General features: G+C 41.3%; 1 protein-coding gene across 12 annotated transcripts in view; it reads left to right on the top strand.

Annotated features, from left to right (window-relative positions):
- Positions 1-12,448, top strand: part of JAKMIP1 (janus kinase and microtubule interacting protein 1) — a 341,711-nt gene that overhangs the window by 183,177 nt on the left and 146,086 nt on the right. For all 12 annotated transcript variants that reach the window (XM_033949625.1, XM_033949576.1, XM_033949596.1 and 9 more), the window contains one exon: positions 3,313-3,584. In XM_033949625.1, coding sequence (XP_033805516.1) covers positions 3,456-3,584 — 129 coding nt within the window. In that variant the 5' untranslated portion in view covers positions 3,313-3,455. The remainder of the gene's footprint in view (positions 1-3,312; positions 3,585-12,448) is intronic.

Below are 12,448 nucleotides of genomic sequence, written 5' to 3'. Positions count from 1 at the left end.
GATCATTGAGAATTCTACATTTTAAAGATAAGTGTGATTTTTTTGGTGAAATAATATAACAGTGTATGATAGAGTTTGTAATTTTTTCTACTTATCTTGGAGTTTTTGACCAGTGATGTGTCTGCTTGTCTCAAAGTTGATGTTTTGAGAGTGGTTTGTCTATATGGGTAGCAATTGTTTAGCACCCCTATTAGACACTGAGGTCTTTTTTTCCATTTTCTACAGAATAATTATCTGTAGTACTGGGTAGGCATTTGGATGTAATTTAAGTGTGCATATATTTTTTGGACATCCTTTCTTGCTTGAGAGTTACATTGTAGAGTAACATGTTAAATCAATTTAATGTGCTGTAATGATCTAAGTGCATGCTATAGCCAAATCCTACCCCTTTGGTTTTATATTGAAGCTCTTTGGCATTATGTAATTTTCAATAAGAATTCTAAAATTACAACCTGTTGACATTAGCAGTACTTTATGTATTTTAGATTTAGAAAGACTGGTAAGCTGCTTGTTTGACTATTAAAATGTCACTCATTGGAAAATCAGAAGTCAGTTTTCAAAAGACAGATGTTCATTGCTGTGCCAGACGTTTTAGATGCTTCTTGAGGTTTATTTTCCTCAGAGCCACACGTATAAAACTCCTAGGTGCAAATTCCTAATTTTATACATTCAGAAAATGGGCTTAGAAGGGATATTCTGGGGAAGCGACTCATTATGTATCAATTTTAGACATACAGGCACAGATATCGAGCACCTACTGTATATACCTTAATATAAACCTAGATTTTTGGGCCCAAAACAGGGGTCTCGATTTATATTTGAGTCTTCCCCTTATCAGACCCATCACAGACCTCTCTCCGGGCCTACCTTGAACCCTGCTGGTCTAGTGGTGAGCCAAGGCAAAAGCAATCTACAATGCTCCTGCCCCATGCATTCTTACTACTCAAAATGGCTGACGTGAGTTCCCTCAGTGGTTTCCATGTTTATTTACTGCCTTTTCATGAAGAGATTCATCCAGAGCAGTTAACAATACATTGAAGAGTAATCAGGTACTTAAATTTTCCCTATCTGTCCCTGCAGGCCCACAATATAACTGTGTTACCCGGAACAATTGAGGGATTAAGTGACAAAACCACTAGGCTACACACTCTCACAATAATCTCACAAGACTGACGTGAGTTCAGTTTATATTCGAGCCAACCTTTTTCCCCCCCACTTTTTTTTAGGGAAAAAGGTTACCTCAGTTTACATTTAGATGGGTTTATATTCGAGTATATATGGTATGTGTGCATATACAGTTGGACTAGATGTGCCAAGACTAGACAGTTACCTGATGCATATGGCCTGAATGTGCAAGCTAGATGTAAAGGCTGGGCCAGGAACTTGTTGAGTAGAAGACAACAGACAGTAGTTAATGGTCAATGGAGATCGCTGTGAGGAAAGTGATGTTATCAGTGGTATGCCTCAAGGTTCTGTTCTTGGGCCTGTTCTTTTTAACATTTATTGCTGAAGGGCTGTTGGGTAAGATTTGCCTCTTTGCAGATGATACCAAAATCTGCAGTAGAGTAGACAACCCAAGATGGTGTGAATAACCTGAAAAAAGACCTAGCGAAGCTTGAAGAATGGTCTAAAATTTGACACCTAAAATTTAATGCTAAGAAATACAAGAGCATGCATTTGGGCTGCAAAAACCCAAAGGAACAGTACAGTTTAGGGGGTACACGACAGAAGAGCGGGACTTGGTGTGATTGTATGCAATGATCTTAAGATGGTCAAACAGGTTGAAAAGATGACGGCGAAAGCTAGAAAGATTCTAGGGTACATAGGAAGAGGTATGCTGTAATGAGAGGGCATAGGATGAAGTTAAGAGGTGATGGCCTAAGGAAATACTTTTTTACAGAAAGGTCTCCCAGAAGAGGTGGTGGAGACAGAGACTGTGTCTGAATTCAAGAAAGCCTGGGATAGTCATGGGCAGTGTTCCCGCTAAGCTGCGCTGGCGTGCGCTGGCGCACAAAATATTACATCGCCTAAGATGCAGCAGCGGCGGCTCCTTTCATGACCCCCGTAAATTACGGGGATGCCGCCGCTGCTGCATCTTAGGCGATCAGGGCAGACCGCCGCCGCTTCCTCTCACCTCCGCTCGAGTGTGCGCTGTGACGTGAAACTTGTGCGCTGCGATGTAATATTTTGTGCGCCAGCGCACGCCAGCGCAGCTTAGCGGGAACACTGGTCATGGGGGATTTCTTAGAGAGAGGAAGAGATAACGGTTACTGCAGATGGGCAGACTGGATGGGACATTTGGCTTTTATTTGCCATCATGTTTCTATGATTCTATAATATCTGTGCCTATATTTTAAAGTAGGTGCATATGTGTACATGTAGATTAGACATGTATTTTCAATGGCCTTCTCAACCCAGTCCTTGGGACACATCAAGTCTCTTCAGGTTTTTTGGATGTAGATTGGCATACACTTTCTCCTTGGCATACAGATCTATCTCATGAATATTCATTGTGGATATCCTGAACACTCAATGGGACTTGGTGTGCTCCAATGACTGTTTGAGAGGCCCTGCACTAGGGGACAAATATATAACAGGGTGCTTAGAATTAGGCATCTGGAGAGTATGCAGAAGGACCCTATTCTATAAAGGCATGTAAGCATTTATGGATAATAATTGGTTGTTAACGTGGTGTATGTCCAATTGCCCAAGTGTGGTAGGTACTAACATAACTTGCAGTATTCTGCCCATAGTCCGCTCCTGTGTAAGCCCCCTTGCAAATATGCACTATGTAAATTGCATGAGTATTTGCAGAACAGCATTTAAGCAGCAGGTTGGTGGTATATATTGTGTGTGTGTAAGTTAACACATATCTCTATATTTGATAGTGTTCTGCCCTTAATGTTAGTGTCTAGGTTGGAGAATTGCCTTCTATATGTGCAGTCCCCCTAACCCAGGCATATTGCAAAACTTGCCTTATCTTAATTTAAAACCCTTACACCGGCTTTCTCATTGCTAACTCAAAATATGTATGTCTTAACCTTATTTGAAGACCTTACTCCAACTATCTTATCACTGATCTTATTGTGTATGTAAACTTGTAACCCATTCTAGGCTCTTTAAGGAGGACAAACTAGAAAACTGAATAAATAAATATACCTTGGCTGTCTTAGGGGACGTCTCTAGACTTCCTATTTGGAAACTTGAACGCATCTTCTAGAATTCTATTATACCCAAGTTTATTGAGAAATGATCTTGTATCTCAGAACTTCTTAGAGACCTGGCTTTGTCTGTTTCTTCTCATTTCTTTAGGGCATGAAAGCAAGTGAAGATGGAAGACTGTTTCATTAAGGTCAAAGGTGAACTGAAAAATACGTGATTCTGTTAATGACAAGCAAAAGGGGAAAGTTACCTGCTGGGCTGGTGTGGCATAGCCAATCCTTTTCAAGAGAAGCATGTCAAAGAAAAGCAGAGGGCGGGGTGAAAAACCCGACATGGAGATCGAAGCCTTCCAAGCTGCTAATGAAGAGCTCCGTGCTAAACTGACTCAGATCCAAATAGAATTTCAACAAGAGAAAAGTAAGGTATGTACACTCTCTATGTTAAAGTACAGTATTAATATTAAATTAGAAGTAGCCAGCTCATTATCATTGCGAGCGCTATTTTGTTATCAAGTCCGTCTCTAGCAATATTCAAATCCAAGCTAAAAGTCCACTTGTTGAGGCTGTTTTCAACTCCTAACGCCCGCTCACAGTAAGATCCCTATGTCTATCCCAGGGGTGTCAAATGTTGGACCTTGAGGGCCGCAATCCAGTCGGGTTTTCAGGATTTCCCAATGAATATGCATGAGATCTGTTTGCATGCACTGCTTTCATTGTATGCTAGTCGATCTCATGCATATTCATTGGGGAAATCCTGAAAACCTGACTGGATTGAGGCCCTCGAGGACCGACATTTGACACCCCTGGTCTATTCTATCATTCTGTCTGCAAGTAACTCCCCAACCCTTGTCTGTCCCATTTGTCCTGTCTGTCTGTCCTAATTAGATTGTACGCCTTTCAGCACAATAGAAATGGTAAATAGTAGTAGTAGCACTGAGTATATCCAGTATGTTATAGCTGTGTATTCAATTAAATTTGTAACAAATAATTAACACAAGTTATACAGATAATATGTAATTTACCTGGTCAGTTTGTAAAGTCTGCTGCACTGACCACTAAGCTGCCCCTCTACACTGCTGGGATGTTTTTGTGGCTGGTTTACTAAGAATGCAAGAAAAACAAAGGGGCGGCAAACTACAAATAAAACGCCACAAATAACCAGAATCAGAGCAGGAGTTCAAAATAAATCACTTTATTAAAAACACTATGTAAAAAAGAAGCAGCAAAATTCAGATGAATGGATGTACTAAGGCCCCAACACTGACCATGTTTTGGCAGCCTATACCTTCATCAGGAATCCATATAGCCTGTGCTGCACCATATAAAATCATGGAAATTTGTATTAAAACCAGGTTGCTACGTGCAATCGTGCATTAATCTACAGCTGCTTCGTATGGCTTTTCCACTCCTTTCATTTTTGTTTTTTACTAAGAATGCTGCCAGACAGACCTGCCTGTGGCTTGTTTTTCTGTTTTTTTTTTCCTGGGAGGGGGGGGGGGTTGTTTTTTTTTCTGAAAATGGTACATATGGATGTTTTCAGCATGAAAATGTCTAGCTCAAAGTCATAATTAAACCAGAAATTTAGATGTTTTTCTGGCTCGATTGTGGCTGTGTGCTAAATGTTAGATTGGGATTTTGTCAGCAAAAAGTCTCAATTTAGACTTAGATGTCATATCAAAAATGCCTCTTTATATATTTTATTAAAGTTTGGGTGCTAGGTCTTTCACCATTCCTTTGCCACCCCAACTCCTGCTACATTAGAATAGATCTTACTTTGCTAGGTTTTAGTTATGTACAGGATGTTTAAAATTACTGGGGGGGGGGGTTAAAATTTAATTTTTACATGCTTTGTGAATTTAAAATGCCATTGGATTTATTCTGAGAGGTTTTACTTCAGCAGACTAATAGTATTAGTCATTTTATTGAACGGCGTTGCCTAGTTTAATTAGTGTCGGCATTTTTAAGAACAAGCAGCATTGCTAAAGATAAGTAGTTTTCTTGTCAATCTTTTTCAACCAGTTGGATAAGTGCACGCTAAAAAAATTGTTGAATATGTGGACACTGGTGAAGAGATATGGTGAAGAAAATACCGTTGCAAATAAGATTAAAAAATGGTTTAATAAAATATAGATATATAAAAAACCAAAAATTTTACAAAAAAAGTAGAAATAACATCAGGTCCCCTGGCTGATGATTGGAGCAGGAGCAAGAACACTACGCTGAGGACCTCAGTTTGTGACATCACAACTGTGCCACAACTGTGCGTAGGCTCCAACTCTGAGGCCTGTAAAAAATACCTGTAAGACTAGCTGAGAGCTGTTAGATGTACCGTATTTTCACATAGATAACGCGCACCCGTGTAAAACGCGCACACGGGTATAGCGCGCAAAAAACACATATTTATGTACATAAATTTTTATATACCGCGCACACCCGTATACCGCGCATGCTGCCTGACTCTCCTTTCGCCCGCCCCGACTCTCCTCTGGAGACCCTGACTCTGTTTTCGCCCGCCCCGACTCTCCTTTCCTCCTTGAAGTCCTGTCCCTACCCTGAAAGCCTGATGCCCCCCACCCCCCGACGTCCGATTCACCCCCCCGCAGGACCGCTCGCACCCCCACCCCGAAGGACCGCTCGCACGCACCCGCACCCCCACCCTGAAGGACCGCTCGCACCCCCACCCCGAAGGAGCGCTGCACTCCCACCCCGAAGGACTGCTCGCACCCCCACCCGAAGAACTGCTCGCACCCCCACAGCCTCACCCCCCTCCCCCATGGAGAAGCTGTCTACCTTGTTTTCGGATGCCAGCGAGCCCAGCTGTTTCCTCTGCCGGCGGTCCCGCCCCTTCTCTGAGCCCTGCTGTGCTGCTTTTTCTTCCGGCGGTCCCGCCCTTTCTCTGACATCAGAGAAAGGGCGGGACAGCCTGAAGAGGAAGCAGCGCAGCACAGGGCTCTGAGAAGGGGCAGGACCGCCGGCAGAGGAAGCAGCTGGGCTGGCATCCGGAAACAAGGTAGACAGCTTCTCCATGGGGGATGGGGGGAGGCTGTGGGGGTGCGAGCGGTCCTTCGGGTGGGGGTGCGAGCGGTCCTTCGGGGTGGGAGTGCGAGTGCTCCTTCCGGGTGATGAATCGGGCGTCGGGGGGGGGAAACTATGTAAAAAAAATTTTGTACAACGCGCTCAAGCTTATAACGCGCAAGGGTATGCGCGGTTTGTAAAAACCACGTATAACGCGCGCGTTATATGCGAGAAAATACGGTACTTTCCTAAATGAGTGGTGTGTGATTGATTTTGTATTTTTAGTTTAATTAGCACCATAAAACTAGCATTTTTCCATGATTTCTTTTTCAACAGCGAGGCTTAGTGTTTCTGGCTAATAACTTTTAAGGGTTAATTAGATATGCTGAGCAAACGAAGTCCATGTTGGCGTTGAAAAGAGATACATTGACTTTTACTCCTTGCTAAATCTTTCAGCCTTCACTGTAATTTAAAGAATTCATTGTTGCAAATATGTGACTGGTTTATTGTTCAGAACAATTGGGCCTGAGGCAGTCACAAATAACAATTACAAGTACAAATATATACAGAATAACATTCTATTACAAACTGAACCTAACATGGCAATGCTTAGGTTCTTATGAAATTAAGTAAAACCAAACAAAATACTGCAGAATATGTACAGGATGCAGGCAAAGTTTATTGTACCAATGATAAAATGCAGTAATATATACAACCTTATTACCAACCAAGGGACCCGACACGGTCCGTGTTTCGGACAACACGTCTTCCTCAGGGGTCCATGGTAAATAAGGTATGAAACGAAACCGCAATGAAAAGGTGGGAAACAAACTAATGCCTGATATAATCAATCCACGAAATGAGAACCTCTTTGGTTTTGCTTTGTTGTCGATACGCTGCAGACTCCGTTGGATTTTTTTCTTTGTTGCTTATGAAATTAAATAACACAAACACTATGAGGTAGAGATTCAGAAAGATTTAACCAGGCAAGAGAAGCTCCTGCCTGGTTAAATCTCAGTGAGTGGACCATCCCTGGATTTTCAATGACATTTAGCTACACTTGGCCGCTGTGACCTTTGCAGTACTATCCAGTTACCTCCAGTTCAGAGTTACGATAGCATGAGGATTTATTTGGTTAAAGAAGGTATTCAGTCTGAAAAGTGCCTGATAAACGTACGAAAGCAGAAAGGCTGCCCATGCACATACTTGGGTATCAGTCTGAATATCGCTGTAGATATGATTCAGATGTTCAAATACTTGAAAGGTATTAACGTAGAACAAAATCTTTTCCAGAGAAAGGAAAATGGTAAAAACCAGAGGGCATAATCTGAGGTTGAGGGGTGGTAGACTCAAGAGCAATGTAAGGAAATTCTTCTTTACGGAGAGGGTGGTTGATGCCTGGAGGTGGTGGAGAGGAAAACAGTGACAGAGTTCAAAAGGATGTGGGACGAACACACAGGATTTTTAATCAGAAAATAATGGTATATATTGAAGACCTAAGGCCAGTACTGCGCAGACTTGCATAGTCTGTGTCATGTATATAGCCATTCAGTTGAGGATGGGCTGAGATGGTTTAGATGAGCTGGAGTAAGCTTCGATGGAGACTCCAGTAGATACACAACACCGGGCAGAGCTCTGGGTTTCTGGCCCAGAGATATCTAAGAAAAAAAACAATTTAAATTAAATCATTGAATTATAGGGCTACTTTTACGAAGGTACGCTAACGTTTTTAGCGCACGCACCGGATTAGTGTGTGCTATAGCGCGCGCTATCTGAAAAACTACCGCCTGCTCAAGAGGAGGCGGTAGCGACTAGCGCGCGGCATTTTAGCGCACGCTATTCCGCGCATTAAGGCCCTAATACGCCTTCATAAAAGGAGCCCAGAGTGTATTTTTGGAGAGACTGGATGGACCACTCAGGTCTTTTATCTGGCGTCATGTACAATGTTACCTGGCTAAGTTCTAGTGGCCCCCTGTACCTGTGATGTTGGTGCCTGGATTAGGCCTGGCATTGAACATTCAGGTCAGATTCAGCCAGCGATGGTCAGTTGCTTTGAAAACACTGCCTGCACCAGCTGATTATTGTGTGTGTGTGTGTATATATAATTTGGTACCCCTGATATCCTTTACGTGATTCATAGCTCTTTTCCTGCAGGGTATCTGCTGTTCCTCCTCTGTAAGTACTGAGGCCCAGCGTTACTTAAACCTACAGTCATAACTCCCTGTGTGATAACTTTTTTTTTTCACTGCTGTAAAAAATTCAATAGCTGCATCCCGCTTTAAATCCTGTTTTCAGCCTTGTAGCTAGTTTGTATGAGGCAGTTACAGAGAAGCTATGCATCTTCTTTTAGTATTCCTTAGACTAAAATTACAGAATTGATGTGATGTGATAAAAGTCTGGAGGATAACACTATTAAATCGTAAAGTAGCCTGCATTTATGGTGTGGCTCTAATGTACAGCAGAGTACCTTTATTTTTTTTTCTACTGAACAGACAGTGATTTGCTTTTGCAGAAGTCTTGAGAATTTATGTAGTACTTCATTTTATAATTGGATGTGTATGTGAGAAATCCAAAATGGTGCCTATTATATAAAAATCAGCAAGAAATTACACACTAAAAAAAAAAATATGTAGAAGATGGCAAATCTGAAAGAATCATCAGTATGTCCAGCTACTAAAGTCTTAAATTCACTTATAAGGATGATTTTTTTAGGACCTTCAGAAGATACTGTGCTTTTTCAGATCATCAGGACACAGTCCAGTAATGATTATAATATGCTACTTCCTCAATAGAAATTTCAATAGATATTTTATAACAAATAGATGAAGTAAATTTTGCAACCAGTTTGTAAAGTGATTTAAAGTTGGGTTGGTGTGGTAGGCCAGGCCTGTTCCCTGCCCCCCAGACCTACGTCCTCAGGTACTATTCGGTCTAGCCCCTAAATATATAACTGACCTTTTCTCTTTCTCAGCCAACAGACATAAGAGAAGCTCACAGTTGAACTTTGTTTCCCCTCCAGTTAGAGGATGTAAACTCAAAAGACACCATCAACACCTTTTCTCACATCAGGCAGCATTATGGGGTAAAGATCTAGAACAATTGCTTATGCCTACTACCTATGAGGAATTTAGGAAACGCCTAAAAACTTAAATGTTCCTGAAGTATCTAGGCAGCTGACCCGTACAATTCTTTCTCCACAATAACTGATCCCTAAAGCTGTTAATCACTAGCTTTTAACTCTGCTAAGCTCACTCAGTTTGTACCATCTATTAATCATTGTAAATCGTATAGAACTTCATGGTCCTGTGGTATATAAACTGTTTTTATTATTATTATTGTTATTAGACTGGTTGATCCTGAGGTTTGGACCACAGTCCTTACACCAGTTGAGCTTGGAGAGCTCTTGCAAACTCCTCAGCCGTCAATAGGGCACCTGAGCAATTCCTCCTTACTGACTCTGGAATCGCACATACAGTCATGTGAAAAAATTAGGACACCCCAAGAAATATTCAGCTTTTTCTTAAGAAATGTTCACATATCGATGTCAAATCATTTTTTTTTTTTTAATTTATCTCTGAATCAGGTAAACCATAAAATTTTCCTTGATTTACTCATGAAACAAAAGATATCCACAAAAATGTGTATTCTAACTGAGGAATAAATTAGGACACCCTAATAGCTAGTGTTACCCCCCTTTGGCTGAAATAACTGCAGTGAGACACTTCTTGTAGCTATCTACCAGTCTCTGACATTGAGCATCCCTCCTGCTAGTCGTCTTCTTGGGGGGGGTCGGACGGGTTCCCTGCTGTGGCCGCTAAACTGATTGCGGCAGGGAGATTCCCTTGCCGTTATCAGTTCAGTGGCCACATCTGTCGTGGCCCTAGGGAGATGCCTAGGGCCGCCTAAGCTCGACTAAGGCCACTTATGGGCAAAACCATGCCTAGCCTTGGGTGAGCTTAGGCGGCCCTGGGCGCCTCCCTAGGCTCGCGAAGACGCCTACAATGGAGGCAGCTTCTTCTTCAGAGCAAGTGTAGTTGAGCACCACCTTTTGTGTGGTAGAAGCTGATTTTATAAAAAGGTACTTAGAGCAGCTATATTGCCTTTATAAAATAGGCCACCAGAAGATACTTTTTTCAGATCATCAGGACAGCAGTCCAGTAATAATTATAATATCCTACTTGGTTCATAGTCAGTGGCGCGCAAGACACCAGCGCACCGACAATTCAGCGTTGACAAGTCAGCTCAAGAAAGAAGCGCGCCGCTGAAAGCCGCCGAAAAACTTATTTTTAAAGAGCTCCGACGGGAGGTGTTCGGGGAACCCCCCCCACTTTAATGCATAGTGTTTGTGCTGCCGTTGGGGGGTGCAACTCCCACATTGTAGAGAAAACGGAACTTTTTCTGATTTTTTTTTTTTCCCAGGAAAAGTTCTGTTTTCTCCCCCCACACCCCTCCCCAACGGCAGCGCAAACACTATGCATTAAAGTGTGTGGGGGGTTCCCCCACCTCCCCTCGTCGGAGCTCTTTATAAATAATGTTTTTTGGCGGCTTTCGGCGGTGCGCTTCTTTCGTGTGCTGAATTGTCAGCGCTGGATTGTCGGCGCGCTGATGTCTGGCATGTGATTATCCCTTCACCTCCTACTTCTTCATAGGTCCAGTGTTCTAAAAATTTTACAACCAGTTTGTGAAGTGATTTAAAAAAAAGAAACCTTTATCATATGCCATTTAAATTAACTTTAAACTTAGAGGAGAGTGTGGTGTAGTGGTTAGAGCTACAGCCTCATCACCCTAGGGTTGTGGGTTCAAATCCTGTGCTGCTCCTTTTGACCCTAGGCAAGCCACTTAATCCTCCACTTCCCATATACACTAAATAGATTGTGAGCCCACCGGGACAGGCTTGAAGTACTTTGAGTGTGGCTTTATAACTACAAAAAGGCGCTATATATGCCCCAATCCGTTTCTCTTTTATGTTAACATAACGCTCCAGATAAAATATAAGTTTAAAACTATTTGGATAATATATGGTAAAGATTTGTTTTTTTTTAAATCACTTTACAAATAGGTTTCTTGGAGAACAGAGTTGCAGAACCTTGGTTTAGGCAAAATTGTCATCCTTGAAAAATGGCTAGTGTTAAATGCTCAAATTTAGGATCCTACTTTCACTGGACCTGTGGTATTCACTGAGGGCCACACATGATCCCTGAAATGTAACGTAATCTCATTTGTACTCTAACTGTAATCTATTTGTTGTATCACACAGTAACGTACAGTCAATTTAATATCCAATTTGCAAGTTCTTCCGGAATTAATCCAGGTACCTCTCCTCCCTTGTAACCAAAAAAAAAAACCCCCCAAAACTGTTGTAACTTCACTGGAAATGTCCAGTTAGCTCTTTTGGAATCCGCCTTGAACTGCAAGGTATAGGTGGAATAGAAGTCCCTAATGTAATGAGTAGAATTTTTAGGGTATCCATAATAGATTTTTTTCTACAATGGATATAATTTGCATATTCATCTCATTCGTTAGAGGTAATCCCGAAAATGCCAACCATTTTTGACACTCAAGACTGGCAGTAAATTTTTTGTTCGTTTATTATATTTTTTGTTAATCGCCAAATTTGGACACGCCAAGTCTTAAGCAATGAACATACTAGATCTAATCTCTGCAAACAGAAAGAAGAAGGAATAGAACTCCAATGATTAATGGTAAAGATCCATTCACACAAAGTCACAAGCTAAGACCTCAATAATAGGCATTAATACCATAGAAAAGTAGCCAGGTTTAATTAAAAACTAACCCTCCCCACACACACTATTTTTTATTTTTATTTTTTATATTTATTAATTTTGAAAGCTAATACAAAGTGCCATGAATTATATATACATTTATAAAAAAAAAAATAAGCACAAATTCCATTAATAACAATGCAAAAAAATAAATACCCCTCCCATCCAACAATTTAATCAAGAAATGAACCCACCCACCCACCCCGTCCTGGATATGTATAAAAATAAACTAAAAATTTTAAACAAAGACAACTATGTTGAATTAACAAAGGATGTCAGCGGGCCCCAAACCAATTTAAATAATTTGCTATTCCCTAATATATCTGCATTTATCTTTTCGTATTTGTAACCTAAACATAAACTAGCCCACCAAAATGGAAAGTTGAGGTGGTCGCAATTTTTCCAATTATGGGTTATCATTTGCATAGCGATCCCTGTCATAATCAAGAAAAGCCTGCCTTTGTAGCGATCCATGGGAGGCTTGATATG

This window comes from Geotrypetes seraphini, chromosome 1 (genome assembly GCF_902459505.1).
Source record: "Geotrypetes seraphini chromosome 1, aGeoSer1.1, whole genome shotgun sequence".
NCBI lineage: Eukaryota > Metazoa > Chordata > Amphibia > Gymnophiona > Dermophiidae > Geotrypetes > Geotrypetes seraphini.
The sequence above is the reverse complement of the archived record's forward strand: the minus strand, read 5'-3'. Positions and strand labels throughout refer to the sequence as shown.